The 14,903-nt window shown below is 51.4% G+C and overlaps 1 protein-coding gene across 4 annotated transcripts in view; it reads left to right on the forward strand.

Moving 5' to 3' along the window:
• Window positions 1-14,903, forward strand: part of GALNT18 (polypeptide N-acetylgalactosaminyltransferase 18) — a 350,064-nt gene that overhangs the window by 181,543 nt on the left and 153,618 nt on the right. For all 4 annotated transcript variants that reach the window (XM_027115378.1, XM_027115380.1, XM_027115379.1 and 1 more), the window contains exon 3: window positions 2,545-2,711. In XM_027115378.1, coding sequence (XP_026971179.1) covers window positions 2,545-2,711 — 167 coding nt within the window. The remainder of the gene's footprint in view (window positions 1-2,544; window positions 2,712-14,903) is intronic.

Here is a 14,903-nt window from a genome sequence, read left to right on the forward strand (position 1 = left end):
AACTGACAGTGTACTGATATATTGACCTTATTAGGAGCTGTTCATTACACTTTCATAAAAGAAAAATAAAGGTCATGTGCTAGTAGTCTGACCATATAAAGGATTTTTTTTTTTGGTGGTACACGGGCCTCTCACTGTTGTGGCCTCTCCCGTTGCGGAACACAGGCTCCGGACGCGCAGGCTTAGCGGCCATGGCTCACGGGACGAGCCGCTCCGCGGCATGTGGGATCTTCCTGGACCGGGGCACGAACCCATGTCCCCTGCATCGGCAGGCGGACTCTCAACTGCTGCGCCACCAGGGAAGCCCTAAAGGATTATTTTTAAACTGCAGTTAGCAAGTAGGTTGCATGTTAATACTTCTGTCAGTCTCCATGCTTAAGGAAAGACCAGCTGCTGGTCTTGATAACCATAAATAAATAAGCACTAGCCAGAAGCATTGTTTGACTGTTAACCAGCAGCCTTTTAATTTCTGTTATCACAATACTGTTCACAACAACAAGAAATTTTTGGAAAGGGTCTGTTAAGCTTAAGGAGTTGTTCCAGTTTCTCCTTCATTTAAGTCCCTCCCTCCACCTCCTCATCTCCTCCTGCCCTTTGCTGCACTTCCATGAGCTGGTTCCCTCCATCACCTCCTCTCCAGTCACAGCACGGTTCCCTTCGCCCCACTGGGCCTTTGCACAGCTCACTGTGGCGTGCCATGTGAGTTTCTGGTCAGACCTCTCCCCTCACAGAGCCCTTCCCTAAGCACTCCTTCTAGAACAGCTGCCAGGACATCACCAACCCCGCATGACTTTTCATCTCAGCACTTATAGGAAGTTGTATCATTTGTTTGCTTCCATGTTCACCTGCTTCCCCCATCAAAGCATAAGCTCCATGAGGACAGGCCCTCTGTCCGTGTCCTGCTGTACCCTCAGTGCAGTACCTATCTCATGGAAGAAACTCAATAAATATCTATTCCATTAAATACAACAATGCATGGATTCTACACCAATCTGTTAACCTGTTGGCTTTACTCAAATTCTAAGTATGAAGCAGATTTGGGTAAATGCTTGATTCTTTCCCTTCCCCCACCTATCTTTGGTGAGAGAAAAGGAGAGCTGGAAATAGAATGGGAGAAGTTTCTGTAAATTTCTGGTAACCATAGAGACAGTGATTTTAGTTTATTAATCTCCGGCTCTTAAGCAGGCTGGGACCCCACTGTGATTTCTCTAAAATTGCTCAGTGCTGGTTATCCTGTAGCCTTCCTCATTAAGGAAGAACAGACCCGTCCCTATCCTGCAGCACTTTAATTACTGACGAGCAGAAGCCCTGCGCTATTATGCTCATTATTGCATGTTCTCACCTGGCTGCACCTCCCACTTTGGAGCAATGCAACATGGTCACCAGCCTTGAACCCCTGGAACCATCAGTGGCCTGATCAAACCTGTCCCTGGGAGCAGGCAGCCTCTTTTCTGAGCCCAGGACCTGGGACAGGGCTACAGTTGCTGCTCTCTCCTTTCATTCAAGTATCCTGAAGATGGGAGCTCAGTGCCTTCTGAAACAGTATTTAGGGACCAGCAATGATTTCCTACCCATAAAGGCAACGTTTGCAACGGAAGGAAATGACATGCCCTTGGGAACCATGGCATTTGTTATGGTCTGGCCTCTTGATGGGATCTGATTTTAGGGTTGCATGTTCCTCCTCCCGTGGAGAATGGCGCGCAGACTTTTACGATCTTGCCTCCTGTGCTTTGGATAAGAGACCTCCAAATGGCTTTAGGGTTTCAGTGGAGCTAGGGAGGCAATGGCCAGTTAGAGGCAGTCTCTCCCCTGACCACTTCTGCCTGAAGGAAGAACCCCGGTGTAGATGTAAGAAGACCGGTGAGATGCCATCTTGACAGCTGACACATGGCGGGGACCTAGCCTATCCGAGCCTTAGTGTCTTCATCTGTGAAGTGAGGTTGGAAGTGTCCTTCCAGTCCTCCAGTGTGTTGAGCCTCTGACGCTGGCTTCAACCTTTTCTGGAGGCTGAATCCCTGAGATAAGTGAGAGGTGGGAGAGGCCCCAGGCAGTGTGATTTCTGGAATGAGGCAGAGTGGCTTCTGGCAGTAGGAGTCTCTGGAAGGAGACATATTTTTCTCCTGAGGCAGGTCATCTAAGGTCTGGCCTCACTTAGGCACTGGCTACCAGTTTGGAAAAACTAAGACTTTCATTGGTTGCATTTGCCATCCTACTGGATTTAGAAATAGGGAGTCATTCTTCCAATAAACACTCAGTGACTGCCTGCTGGGTTCCGGGCCCTGCACTAACGGTACAACTGTTCAGTTGGGGGAGTCACTGACAAATTCAGACTCTGTAGTGGGGCAAACCGGTTTCAGTGGTTGAGGGCCTGTCTGCTGTACACTTAGGGCTTATCTTAAGTATATCAAGAAAAAGACCCTGGGAAGAATCTGGACTCCCGAGTCCTCCAGCAAAGCTGGAGCCAAGACGTGGGTGGGCCAGCACCCGGGGGGACCTCAGCCGAGTCAGCGACAGATCTAAGTGCCCGGCTGCTCTTCCTTCCAGGTGCCGCAACCTCTCATTCCCCAGCAGCCTCCCAGAGGTGAGCATCGTGTTCATCTTCGTCAACGAAGCGCTCTCCGTGCTGCTGCGCTCCATCCACTCAGCCATCGAGCGCACACCTCCGCACCTGCTCAAGGAGATCATCCTGGTGGATGACAACAGCAGTAATGGTGAGTGCCTGGCCCCCTGCCCCGTGCGGACATCTGAGCGGAGGGGCCAGCTTCTGTTCGGGGTTCTCATTTTCTTGAGGCTCTCCACGGATCTCCCTTCTCTGGGATGTTGCCTCAAAGAGGAGAGATTCATGATGGTCATCGCTCTGGAAGGTTCACTCCACAGTTGCACCCTCTCCACACTCCAGAGGGGCCTGGTCCCCAGGCTTTCCCTCACTGGCTGTCAACTGTCTCCCCCAACATCCTAGTGCAGTATGATAAGATAAATAGCCGTGACGTCTATCCCCTCCATGTACGCAGTGAACATTTCCAGTGACTCTTTTCTGTGAAGCATCATTTCATTTTGCTGCATTTTGCCTTGGCCTTTGCCTGGAAGCTTGTCCATTGGTGTTGGTGGTGATGATGGTGGAGGTGTTGATGGTGCCGGTGGTGGCGGCCATAGTGGTGTTGATGGTGGGGATGGTAGAAGACGTACCATGCAACGACAGCAACAGAGCTGTTGAAAGTCTAACCTCTTTTCTGGACGCCCTGTTCCTCATTCCATCTGGCCTGAGCAAAGCCCCAGGTGGCCAGCAAGCCCTTGTTGAAGCCCTCACATCACATCTCGCTTTCTCCGGCTACTACCAGCTACCTCTTTCCCTTGGTACGTATTCCATGGCTTCTGATTCCTCCCACATATACCATCCCCATAATATTCTCCAAGCTTAGAGACCATGTATTGAGACAGTTTAGGAACCAATGCTCTCGGGCTTCCCTGGTGGCGCAGCGGTTAAGAATCCGCTTGCCAATGCAGGGGACACGGGTTCTTGCCCTGGTCCGGGAAGATCCCACGTGCCGCGGAACAGCGAAGCCCCTGTGCCACAACTACTGAGCCTGCGCTCTAGAGCCCGCGAGCCACAACTACTGAAGCCTGTGCGCCTAGAGCCCGTGCTCTGCAACAAGAGAAGCCACTGCAATGAGAAGCCCGCACACCACAACGAAGAGTAGCCCCTGCTCGCCACAACTAGAGAAAGCCTGCGAGCAGCAACGAAGACCCAATGCAGCCAAAAATACATAAATTAAATAAATAAATTAATTTTTAAAAAAAGGAGCCAGTGCTCTTGATAGGACCATTAATATGAATGTTCTATGGATAATTCATGACTTTAAAAAATAGACCGCTGGGTCACAGGATCACAGAGTCACTGAGCCTGTGTTATCTTTAACGTTTTCTCTGATGTCAGGTAGTAAATTTTCCAGTGAGTCCGTTGCTGTCATGAGAAGTTCAGATGAGCAGTTTGTGTTTTGTTATCAATTAAAGCTGAAACATATCAGATAACTGAAATATTTTTAATCTTAATGAGCAAATTTTCTTTTTCATTTTATTATCATGTAGAAGCGAGTGTAGAGGCAATGCTGTGAAGGGGATTTTAGAGCTTTCTGAAGGGCAGTGCTTATGAATGAGAGCTTTAGTTCTCATTGTTCCATGGACGTGAAGGAAGGAAAAGGCACCTAAGGGTGGCAGCGAATAGGCAGTGTAGTTTTAAAGGTGATGGTCTATTGTGAGGGAGACCTCGAGCAGCTACCTACCATCACCTCGCTTGGGTCCAAGGAGTGGAGAAAGCGCCGTTCCCCAGTGGCTAACACCACAACAGCGTGACTAGGCTGCCCGTGTACCCTACCTTGCTCTACCCGTGCCGGCTGGCCCCCTCACCTCTTACACTGTAAGGAGGCCAGGGATGGAAGAGCCATCCTTCCAAGCAAGAGGCATCCCCAGGCTCCATCCTCACATCACAAAAGAAAGAACGAAGCATCAGGAAGAAGGAAATCTTGAAGCCTTTCATTTCTTCCTCACGGTGAGAACTTTATCATGGCCTGAAGGAGGCCGTTTTATCGTTCATTCATGTGGGAAAGAGGGGGAAACTGAGATTGATTTTGAGAAATTTAGGTAAGGAAAGTGAGCCAGATATAGAGGATTTCATATTTGAATTTAAACGGTTTGGACTTTATTTTGTAAATGGCGACAACCATGAAAGTTTTTGGTAAGAGGAGTGATGCAGTCAGGGCTGGACAATGAAGAGCTTTGGCTGCGGTTTTTATTACTGTTGGGGGAAAGGGGCATCCTGAAGAAGGGAACTGGACGAGATGACAGTTGCAGCAGTACAGGCAAAAAATCAAGGGCTCTGGAGCAGTGGTGGAGGTGGGGTTGAGGCCGAGGCGTGAGCCTGAGAGATGCCATAAGGGAAGCATCTACTGGGTCTCTTGACTAACAGGCTGTGGTCAGATGGGCCAGAAGAGGGCTGGTGAACGATGATTCAGCCTCAAGCCAGGGTGCTTCAGAGGATGATGGTCGTTCCGTGGATGGGGGGCAAGAGGAGTAGTAGGATGGGTGCAGTGTTCCTCATCAGGGATGGGCGGCTCTCAAAGCCAAAGCTCTGGGAGGTATTGCAGTGGTGGAACAGCATCTTGACTGTGCTGGTGGTTACACAAGGCAACACGTGACAGAATTGCACAGAACTACACGCACACACCCAAATGGGTGCCTGTATTGCTGGAGAGACCTGGAGAAGCTTTTCCGTTGTGGCAACGTCAGTGTCCTCGTTTTGATATCGTACTACGGTTGTGTAAGATGCTGATGTTGGGAGAGGCTGGATGAAGGGTGCATGGGACCTCCTTGTGTATTTCTGTGTACTTTCCTGTGAATCTGTAATTACTTCAAAATATAAAGCTAAAACAAACAAAAGTCTTTCCCAGAAGATTCTAACCCAGTAGGTTTGAGGTGGAATCTGGCCGTCTCTCCTTTTGAGAGCATTTTTGATGATTCCGTTGCACAGCTCTGGTTGAGAACCTCTGGTTTATTGAATAGTATGCAGCATCGCTTTTGCACACGTTGAGTTCCAGTGCATGGTTGAAGGGAAAGAACTCTGAACTCTGAAGTCATGGGTTCTGGGATCCTCTCACTGTGGATGAGTGACCAGGGAGACATCCCTCAACCCTCAGAGTTTTAGTTTCTTCCTCTGTAAAGGGGGATGGTAATCCTTCCTAGCTTGCCTCACCTGCCTGACCCGGTCAAGTGTGTGACCGTGAGTTGAGTGCTGTCAGCATTACCCCTCCCCAGCCCCAGCTCCAGTTCCGGGAGCCTGCCTCACAGCTGGCCAACTGCACAGCCGGAGCTTGAGAAGTAAACATGGGGATGTGGATTTGGAGCCTTGTACACAGAGCAGCTGAAGCCATTAGCTGGAAGGAGAGGGTAGCAAAGAGAAGAGGGGAGAACAAAAAAAAAAGAAGAAGCCTGAGAGGATACTGAGGTAAGGTGTTTAGGAGTTAGGAGGAAGAAGGTTAGCTGGTGAGAGACAGAGAGGGAAGAGCCAGGAGAATCTGGAGGACGACACAGACTCCTCGGACAAAGAGAATTTCAGGAACGAGTCATCTGTTTGAATGAGCCCACAGACAGGTGGAAGGACACGCAGTCTGGGAAGAAGCCATTAGATGTGGAAGGTGCAGATCACAGAAACCTTGGTGGGCAGGGTTGGGGATGGGGCCCCAGAAGCCAGATGAAGATGAAGAGCAGCTGGGAGGTAGATGTTTCCATCAGGGATTTTGACTGTGAAGGAGAATCGGGAGCTAAGGCAGGAGCTGGAGCAAGGTTTTCTACCAATTAACCAGTCTCCAGTCATGACCCAGGATGACACACCACTCACACCTATGCACGCACAATTGAAACAAAATTTTAAGAAACAATAGTTATTCTCACAATGTGCAAAGCACTCTGATACGTTCTATTATAGATTGGTCTGTGTTATTTGGTTCTATTTTGTTCTGTTGTATTGTGCTGTGTTGTGTTGTAGTTCTCTCTTTTTTGAAAGGTGAGTTGTTCTCAAGACTCTGACTGCACACTGGTTCGCTTGGACAGCTTTTAAGAAAGAGAGGAGGGTCCTGCCTTAGCTCTGGTCATTTAATTGGTCTGCAGAGGGGGTGCCTGTGTTCTCTGAGGCCATGGTGAGGACAGGGCTTCTGAGGAGGGAGGAGAGGATGGGACCCAGGGCACAGAAACCAAGGAAGAAAAGGCCGGTCTTTCTCCCACTGGGGAGGAGCAGATGGGGGAGTGGGGAGGTGGTTGGAGGCAAAGGGGGGTTGGCCCCTTGTGTGGATGGGCTGGGGAGGCGACCAGGAATGGGGATCCCCGAGACCAGCCTGTACTGAGCTCTCAAGTGGGGTGGCAGAGACAATGAGACTGCAGCTCTTAGAGGAAGTGAGGCATCTCTAGCCTTAGCCTAGGGCTGCCTGAGGTCCCAGCCTGTCCGGGAAGGTGGCTCCAGCCGTGTCCTTGACAGGCTCCCTCTGGGGCATCAGCCCGCTCAGCACAGGACTTTCATTCATTTCACGTCAGGCCAACTCAGCTCGGCTAACAAACATTCCTAGGGTGCCCAGCCTGGGCCAAGGGTGTGGAGGGAGTGACGGCTCAGGTCCACCCCTGCCATCAGGGAGTCAAGCGAAAAAATGCAAAATGGGGTGAAACTATTATAATAGGACTCGGTTTCCGGCCTCAGTGCTGCCACCTCCCGACCATGGGTCTTTCACTTCGGTTTTCTTTCGTGCCCTGTGGGGACATCAGGCCTTGCTATGCCCTGCCTGCCCCACGGTCTCTGAAGAGATACGGGGTAATAATGGTGGTGAATGTGCCGTACGCAGCAACATTGGAAGGGTGCCCTAAGGGTGCGTTAAAATGAGAGAAATAAAAACAATAACAACAATAGTAATAATAGCTGCTGGGCAGCCCCTAAAGGCCGCCCTGGCTTTTTTTGCCTCCCTGAAACAGTGCGCTCTGCTGGGAAGAGCGCAGAATTGGCATTAGGCCATCTATTCAGTTCCAGCTCTTTCTAGCTTCTTGCCCGATGTGTGTTCTTAACCTCTGTGAACCCTATTTTCCTTATCTATAGAATTGGGATGTAGAATTCTTACCTCTGGGATTGTGTGGAGGCTTGAATGAGATAACGCATGGTGGAAGGGACTCTGGTGTTTAAAACTCTAAATGAAGCCGGCTGTCCTCCAGGCGGCTGTCACAGGTTCTGTGTGTGCTGGTGCCTCGTGTTCCCCAAATCCCCCCGACTGCGGGCACGTTTGCTTTGGGGTCAGGCCTGTGTTTTCACAAACATAAAAAAGGGGCAGTTAATCACAGCTTTCTTCATCCCAGCTGCTCGAGACCTTTATCTCCGCCTCAGAAGCCAAGGACTGAAGGCTCTGCAGATGGTCCTTGTGTAGGACTCTGAGTCTCGGTCCTTTGCCTCCTTAGCAACTTCCTAAACAAGCTCCACTCTTTCAGGGGCTGGCGCCTGTGTAGGATGCTGTCACTCTGCTAAAGTGGTCTCAAACTCTCATGTTTGATCTTGATTAAAAATAAGGAGAGTCATACCAGGTACGTTCTTACCTCAGGACATTTGCACTTGCTTCCCCTGCCTCTTGGAATGCTCTTACCCTCTGATATCTGTTCCTTTGCCTCTTCAGGCCTTTGTTCAAATGTTGCAAATGGCACCTTGTTAAAACGGCAGCCCTGACCCCATCACTCTTCATCCCTTCCATGCTTCTTTTCCTCAACAGCATCTGTCGCCTTCTGATATACTGTACTCACTTGGTTACTCTCCCTTATTTATTTGTACATTTTCCCTCTACCAGTGTGTAAGTTCCATGAAGACAGGGACATTTGTTTTGTTCATTGCTGTATCTCCAGCACCTAGAATAGTGCCTGGTTCTTGTAGTTGTTCAACAAATATTGACTCAGTGAAAGTATTCATGTTGATTCTGCAGGTCTGGGACAAGGCTTGGAATCAGCATTTTAATAAGCTTCCCAGAGCATTCTGATGCAACGGGACATTCTCTGGGAATCACAGTTCTAATTGTTGTCCCCCATTGTCCAGCGTGCTGCAGCTGAGGAGTGCGGGGCAGCAGGCACTTAGGCGCCCTCAGGGCTGGCCTCGGCAGCAGGCACTGCTGGGTGGAGTGTTTCTTCCTGGGGCGGGGCCCTTGGGACCTCTCTGCTGTATCCCAGGGAGATGGCATGAAAGGGGAAGGAATGCAGAGCAGAAGGGGAGCTTCTCTTAGGGTTACCCCAATGTGGCCTGAACTCAGGTCCTATGCATGGAGTCAGATGACCGACCTGAGCCTCCTCCCTGCTATGTTACCCAGCCTCTTCCTGACAGTGGCAGCCAGGGTGCCCGCCCTGCCACTCGGAGACAAAGTCTCCCCTCCCTGGCTCCTCTTCGTTATCTCGAGGCAATGGTGGGACCACGGCTCAGAGCCTCCTGGTTTTAATTACCTTGCTTTTTGGAGAATCCCGATGGGCCAGTGTCTTTAGCTGGGACTGAGAGATTCAACCTTTATGGACCTCCAGAGGGAGGGAAGCACCAGGATTTGCAGCTGACAGAGTCATCTCTGTCTTTGATTCTTGGCATTCATTTACTTACTTATTCATTCATTCATTCATTCCCTCAACGGGTTTTTAATGGCCACATACTTTGTACCACGTACTTTAGCTCACAGCTAAACACTTGCCTCACCAACTCCACCCATATTGTGAATACTCTCATATGACTCAGGTATTCCAGTACCTGGCCCAGAGCAGGTGCTCAATGAACATGAGCCCTTTCAGGCTCCCTCACTAGCTGTCCCAGAGTCACCCCATCCCACAATCCAGCCACCCCCACTTGCTTTGCTGTAGTCAGTTTCTCTGTTTCCTTTCTTAACTCACGTCCTCTTTTGATAACCTTAAAAAAGTCATGCACTTGGGCTTCCCTGGTGGCGCAGTGGTTGAGAGTCTGCCTGCCGATGCAGGGGACACGGGTTCGTGCTCCGGTCCGGGAAGATCCCATGTGCCGCGGAGCGGCTGGGCCCGTAAGCCATGGCCGCTGAGACTGCGCGTCTGGAGCCTGTGCTCCGCAACGGGAGAGGCCGCAACAGTGAGAGGCCCGCGTACCGCAAAAAAAAAAAAAAAAAAATCATGCACTCTTCTTTCACGCTACTTGAAATTTCAAAAATGAACCTGAATTTGGTGACTAAAAGCACATCAAAGCAATGGTGATATCAAATATTCTTTTAAGCATCTCGTTCCCTGGAGATTTTGATCAGTGCTTGGCTGGCAGTCACTTGCCCAGCCTACACCAGAGTGATGCTTGTCCTCTTCTGTTGCCTTCCAACAAGAGAGTGGCCAGTTCCCAGTGCCTTGCACACTTCAAGCTGGGATTGAACCGTCTCTCTCCTGGGCAGGGGATATCCTTCCCCCAGGGATCCAGCCTTCTCACTGGCCACGTTTGCTCAAAGCTTTCCGTGTCTTTTGGCAGGAGGAGGCTTAGAAGTAAGCAGGCCTTGAGAGAAGGCCAAACGGAGCTGTCCCTCTGCCAACACGGTGTCAGGAGGCAGACTGCCAGGCAAGCCCCAGGTGGCTCTCCGGTGGCGGGGACTGAGCACCCACATCAGGCAGAGACTTGCCGGTGCCCCGCAGTCTGTAAGCAACAGAGCCAGGATGGGACCTCGGGTCTCCTGACTCCCGCCAAGGCTCGCCCCTCTCCACTCCATGCTGTGCCCCTGCTTGGTACAGTGGCCAGTCTTCCTATTGTCTGCACCGTATGTCCACGTGGCAGCCTGCAGCCAGGCCCCTCAGGTTTGCTCGTGGTGACTCTGGGACACTTACCCTGCTTAGCTGTCTTCTGGGAATGACACTCGTCCCACACCTCCAGCCCCTTTGCCCAGCTCCAAGCTTCAGAGTTGCTCAGGATCAGAAGAAGTCTTGAGTCACTCTGCACTGCTCCCCCGCCGGCTGGATCACATATGTGCCAGAGATTATTCTAAGTACTTTATATAAATTAATCGGCTCTCTGTGGCAACGGTAAGAACCATGATTAATGTCATCTTATATAACAAGGAAACAGGCACAGAGGAGAAAGGAACTTGTCCAAACACAGAGGTGGGATTTGAACCTAGGCTGTCTGGCTTCAGAGCCTACACCCTTGACTGTTAAACAAGGCTGCCTCTGGTGCACCGTGGGTCTCTGACTCCAAAAGATTTCCTTGAATTTTGTCCTCATTCTCTTACCTCTGTGCACTCCTCAGAGAGAGATGTTGGGCAGCAGGGCCAGAGAAGGCAGGGACAGAGAAGGCACTGAAGAGAAGAATGTGGCTGTCTCCTCAGCTGGAGCTCTGCCCGGGGCTTCGTAAGAAGGAGGGATGCATTGCACAGAGGCTCCTAGGCACGGAGTTGAGTGGAAATCGTACAATTGGCAACCATGCTTTAGGTCACCTTGTGAGAGGGGGACAGCTTCCAATTTCCTTTGAAATAGGGGGAAGTTGCTATGCTTGTGTGTGTGCGCACGTGTGTGCATGTGAACACGTGGCTGAGCAGATATATGAACTGTGAGTGTGCACTTATGTGTGTGAGCATGTGTAAGCCCCGTGAACAAGCATGTATGCACCTGGTGTCTTAGTCCATTCAGGCTACTGTAACAAAATACCACTGACTAGGTAGCTTAAACAATAGAGGTTTACTTCTCACGTTCTGGGGGCTGGGAAGTCCAAGATCAAGGTGCTAGCAAATTTGGTGTCTGATGAGAGACTGCTTCCTGGCTCATAGACAGCTACCTTCTCTCTGTGTCCTCACATGGCCTTTCCTTGGTGCCTGGGTGTGGAGAGAGAGTGAGCTCCAGTGTCTCCTCCTCTTTTTACAAGGGCACTAATCCCATCATGGGGGCTCCACCCCCATGACCTCATCTAAACCTAGTTACCTTCCAAAGGCCCCACATTCAAATACCATCACCTTGGGGATTAGGACTTGAATGTATGAATTTGGGGGCACACACATTCAGTCCATAACACTGGGCTTGTGTGTGCTTGTGTGAGCCGTGGTGTGCAAGTCCCCACTAACTGTGGTTCAGCCCCTTCCACCACTACCTGGAGCACCTTCACAATCCTGCTGAATGACAAGTAACCACACAACTGTGAATCATTGTTATTTTTAATTGTTGGTGAGAAAATCACAGTGTAGTGACGAAATAGAATCCGAGCTCCCAGCTTGCTTGCCACCAGCTGCTGGGTCCCCCTCCACTCCTTGCAAAGCCCCCATCGTCCCTTGGCCCAGAGCCTGCCTAATCATTGTTTAATGTTTCAAAGATGCTGTCCTACACAAGAGATACTCATTCCAGGCTGTAAAAATACCAACAGCTTTGCATGCAGCTGGAATAATTGCAAAAATAAGAAAAGCAGAGGAAAAGAATGGTCTGACAGTATTGTGCTTTATGGAGCTTAAAAGAACCCCATATAGCTAATCTAATTACCGCGAAGACTCAGGCAGCTTAAAGGTGTTTATACAGCCAGGCACGTGGGCTGTCAGCCTGCTCAGCAGAAAGCTTCTTATCACCACCCACCCCTGTGCCTTTGACCAGTGTGACTTCCGGGGCCCACCCACACGCCCGGGAGAGGGTACCCAGCAACCTTGAGACAGAGGCAACCGGTCCTGAACTCTGCAGGAGCCCTGGAGGCTGTCGCTTTTGCTCCGTACTGCCTGGGGCTGCCTCTCACTGACAGAGTCATTGCTCATCACCGCCCTGAGAGGTACTCTCGCCGTGGCCGCAGATTCGTGTCGTCGCATGTTGTCCGGCAGCACTCTCCCGAGGACCTGGCTTGCGTGACTCGAGCTCCTGGCTGCTCTGGGCAGCAGCTGCCCACCTCTCCCTGCCCACTCAAGCCCTGACCCTAGGGCTGAGCCTGCTTTGCTCAGTGACTGTGCGGGGAGAAGGGAATCAGATGAGTATCTCTGACAGATTCCATCATGTCAGTTTCTGGACAAACCCCACATGGTTCTGCAGGTTACGCCCTTCACCAGGGCACCCAGCTGAAGAAGCAGCCGTTCCCTGCTGGGACGGAGCCTTGCTCTGACACTCGTAGGCCCCTGGCTCTGCATCTAGTCCTGGCTAACCCTCTTCCTTGAGAGGCTGGACCCTGCTCCCTGTACTGCCAGGCTGCTGTCCTGCTCCCCTGGTTTGACCCATCTGCCTTCCTGCATCTGGGGGCTGGGACCTCCCACTGATAGGCTCCTCCCCGTGAAAAGAGCATCCTTAGTCAGTGACGCCTAGGTGTGCCCGGCCCCTTGGGGACACTGCCTCTTTGCGGGCCTGCCCCAGAGCACAATCAGTTTCTCCAGCTGTAACCTGTGTGATGCCAGTCTCCTCTCTGTCCTCACCAGCCACTCTGTTGAGGTCCCGGCACGCCACACAACCGAGCCTGCCTGAGTCTGGCAAAGGTGTGGGTGGTTCATCACCCTTTTGTGCGCCTTTACCGGTAAAGGAAACTGACTTCGGGAACCAGGATCTCCTCAACATACTTCCCTGCCAACGGAGAACAACCCCAGGACGGCAAAGGGCCTGCCTTCTCCGGAGCTCATGAGCCCCCTGGAAGCCGTCTGCAGCAAGGGAACTTTGGACCATTTTGCTTTACAGACTAGCCAAGGTGACCAGTATTTGGTTAACAAAGCCAGCGGGAACCAAATACCAAAAGGCCCTCTTCCTCTGGTCAGCTGTGGGACCATCTGTCGGGGGCAAATTCCCGGAGCTGGAGCCTTAGGCAGCGCGGGAGGAACCAGGAGAGGTGTCTCCCGCCCTCGGGTCAGGGGCCTTGCTGCCAGCAGCTGGGGGACATACTGGCCCAGCCCCAGTGCAGCCAGCAGGAGAGGTCTCCTTGTCCACCCTTGGCCCTCAGCCTATCTTGCTCAGCAGCTTGGAAAGATGAACTGGTCCTGACGGTGGAAGCAGAGCTGACCGCCGGGCAGTGCTGTCAGCTGACATCCCCCTCTGCTTCCTCAATACTGAAAAGTGCTCAAAACCCAGCCAATCATATAATTCCTACTGATATCAAATCTTTGGGGTATGGGATGCCTTCTGGTGGGACTGATTTCCTGAAAGGCTACCCCAAACCACACAGCGACCCAGGTGTCCTCCAGCAGCTCCAGGGCCTGCGTGCTCAGCTAGAAGAGGGGCGTGTGGACAAGAGTTGGCACCTGCAACCACTCCAGCTGCCTGCTGCCCAGATCTGTCCCGCAAATTAGCCTCCAGAGCTCATGGGAGACTAGCACTCCCCTGGTTGGATGTTGCGGTGGGAGGTTGTGCTGGAGATAACGTTGGGGGGTGGGGGAAGCCAGTATAGTTGACTGGGGCCTGAGAGTTCTAGAGCAGGTGTGGACCCACTGCAGTGGAGGAGGGGACGGGGTTGTTTGTTTTTAATTGCCAGGGCCCTAATCTACTCCCAGGGCCCTAATCTACTCTCAGGGCCCTAATCTACTCCCAGGGACTATAAATTGGGCAACCACTCCATTTTTTTGTTTTTTTAGAGACTGCCTTGCTTGTTTGCTCAGGCCCACAGGGGCTTATGCCTCTTCTGCTCCTAAAGTCATTCACATGCATTCGTTCAACAAACCAAGCACCAGGCTCTAAGCTTGGCCCAGGGGAGGCAGTGGTGAACCAGATGTGGTTCCTGCCTCAGATAAGATTTAGACCGAGGACAACGGCAGGCAGTGGACAGACTCTATGGCTCTCCTTTGTCACAGATGCAAAAATGAGATGCCTCAATTCTAGTTGTTTTTAAAAGCCCGTATCTCAGGAGCTCAAGATGTAAGTAGAATTTTAGGGAAAGAGGCTCTTGAACAGAAAGAAACCAGGGGGATGTCAAATCAGTGAGCAAGAAAGCTATGTCGAGCAGCCGCTACTGGAAGGCTGGTTTTTACCAGGCAGCCCAAGGTTGCCTCTTGACCCCGCCTGTACTGCTGGAGTGGGGGCTTGATTTTCATCTAACCAAGGAGGGCATCGCCTGGGTACCAGTGTATGTGGCTCCGTTGGTTTGTTCCTCCCTGGCCCCTGTACTGCAACTTCCAGGGGCTTCCCCTGGCTTAGGTGCGTCTCCTCTGAGCACCTGACCTACTATTGGGAGTGGGTGCCCTGATTCACTTTGCAGGTCCCTCACACCTAGATAAGCTTCCCTTATGGGGCAGTGGGCAGCTTGAAGCAGGCTGTAATGTAAATGTAGCCCTAAAATGTAGTCCAAGCTCCTCATTTTCCTGGAGGGAAAACTGAGATCCAAAGAGGTTAAATGAGTTTCCCAACGTCACACATCTGATTAACGGCAGAGCCAGGGAGCGACCCTGCTCCAGTGCTTTGCTAACCGTACTCACTCGTTCATT

The sequence above is a fragment of the Aethalodelphis obliquidens genome, unplaced genomic scaffold, assembly GCF_003676395.1.
Source record: "Aethalodelphis obliquidens isolate GAN/ISIS:26980383/991018 unplaced genomic scaffold, ASM367639v1 scaffold14, whole genome shotgun sequence".
NCBI classification, from domain to species: Eukaryota; Metazoa; Chordata; class Mammalia; order Artiodactyla; family Delphinidae; genus Aethalodelphis; species Aethalodelphis obliquidens.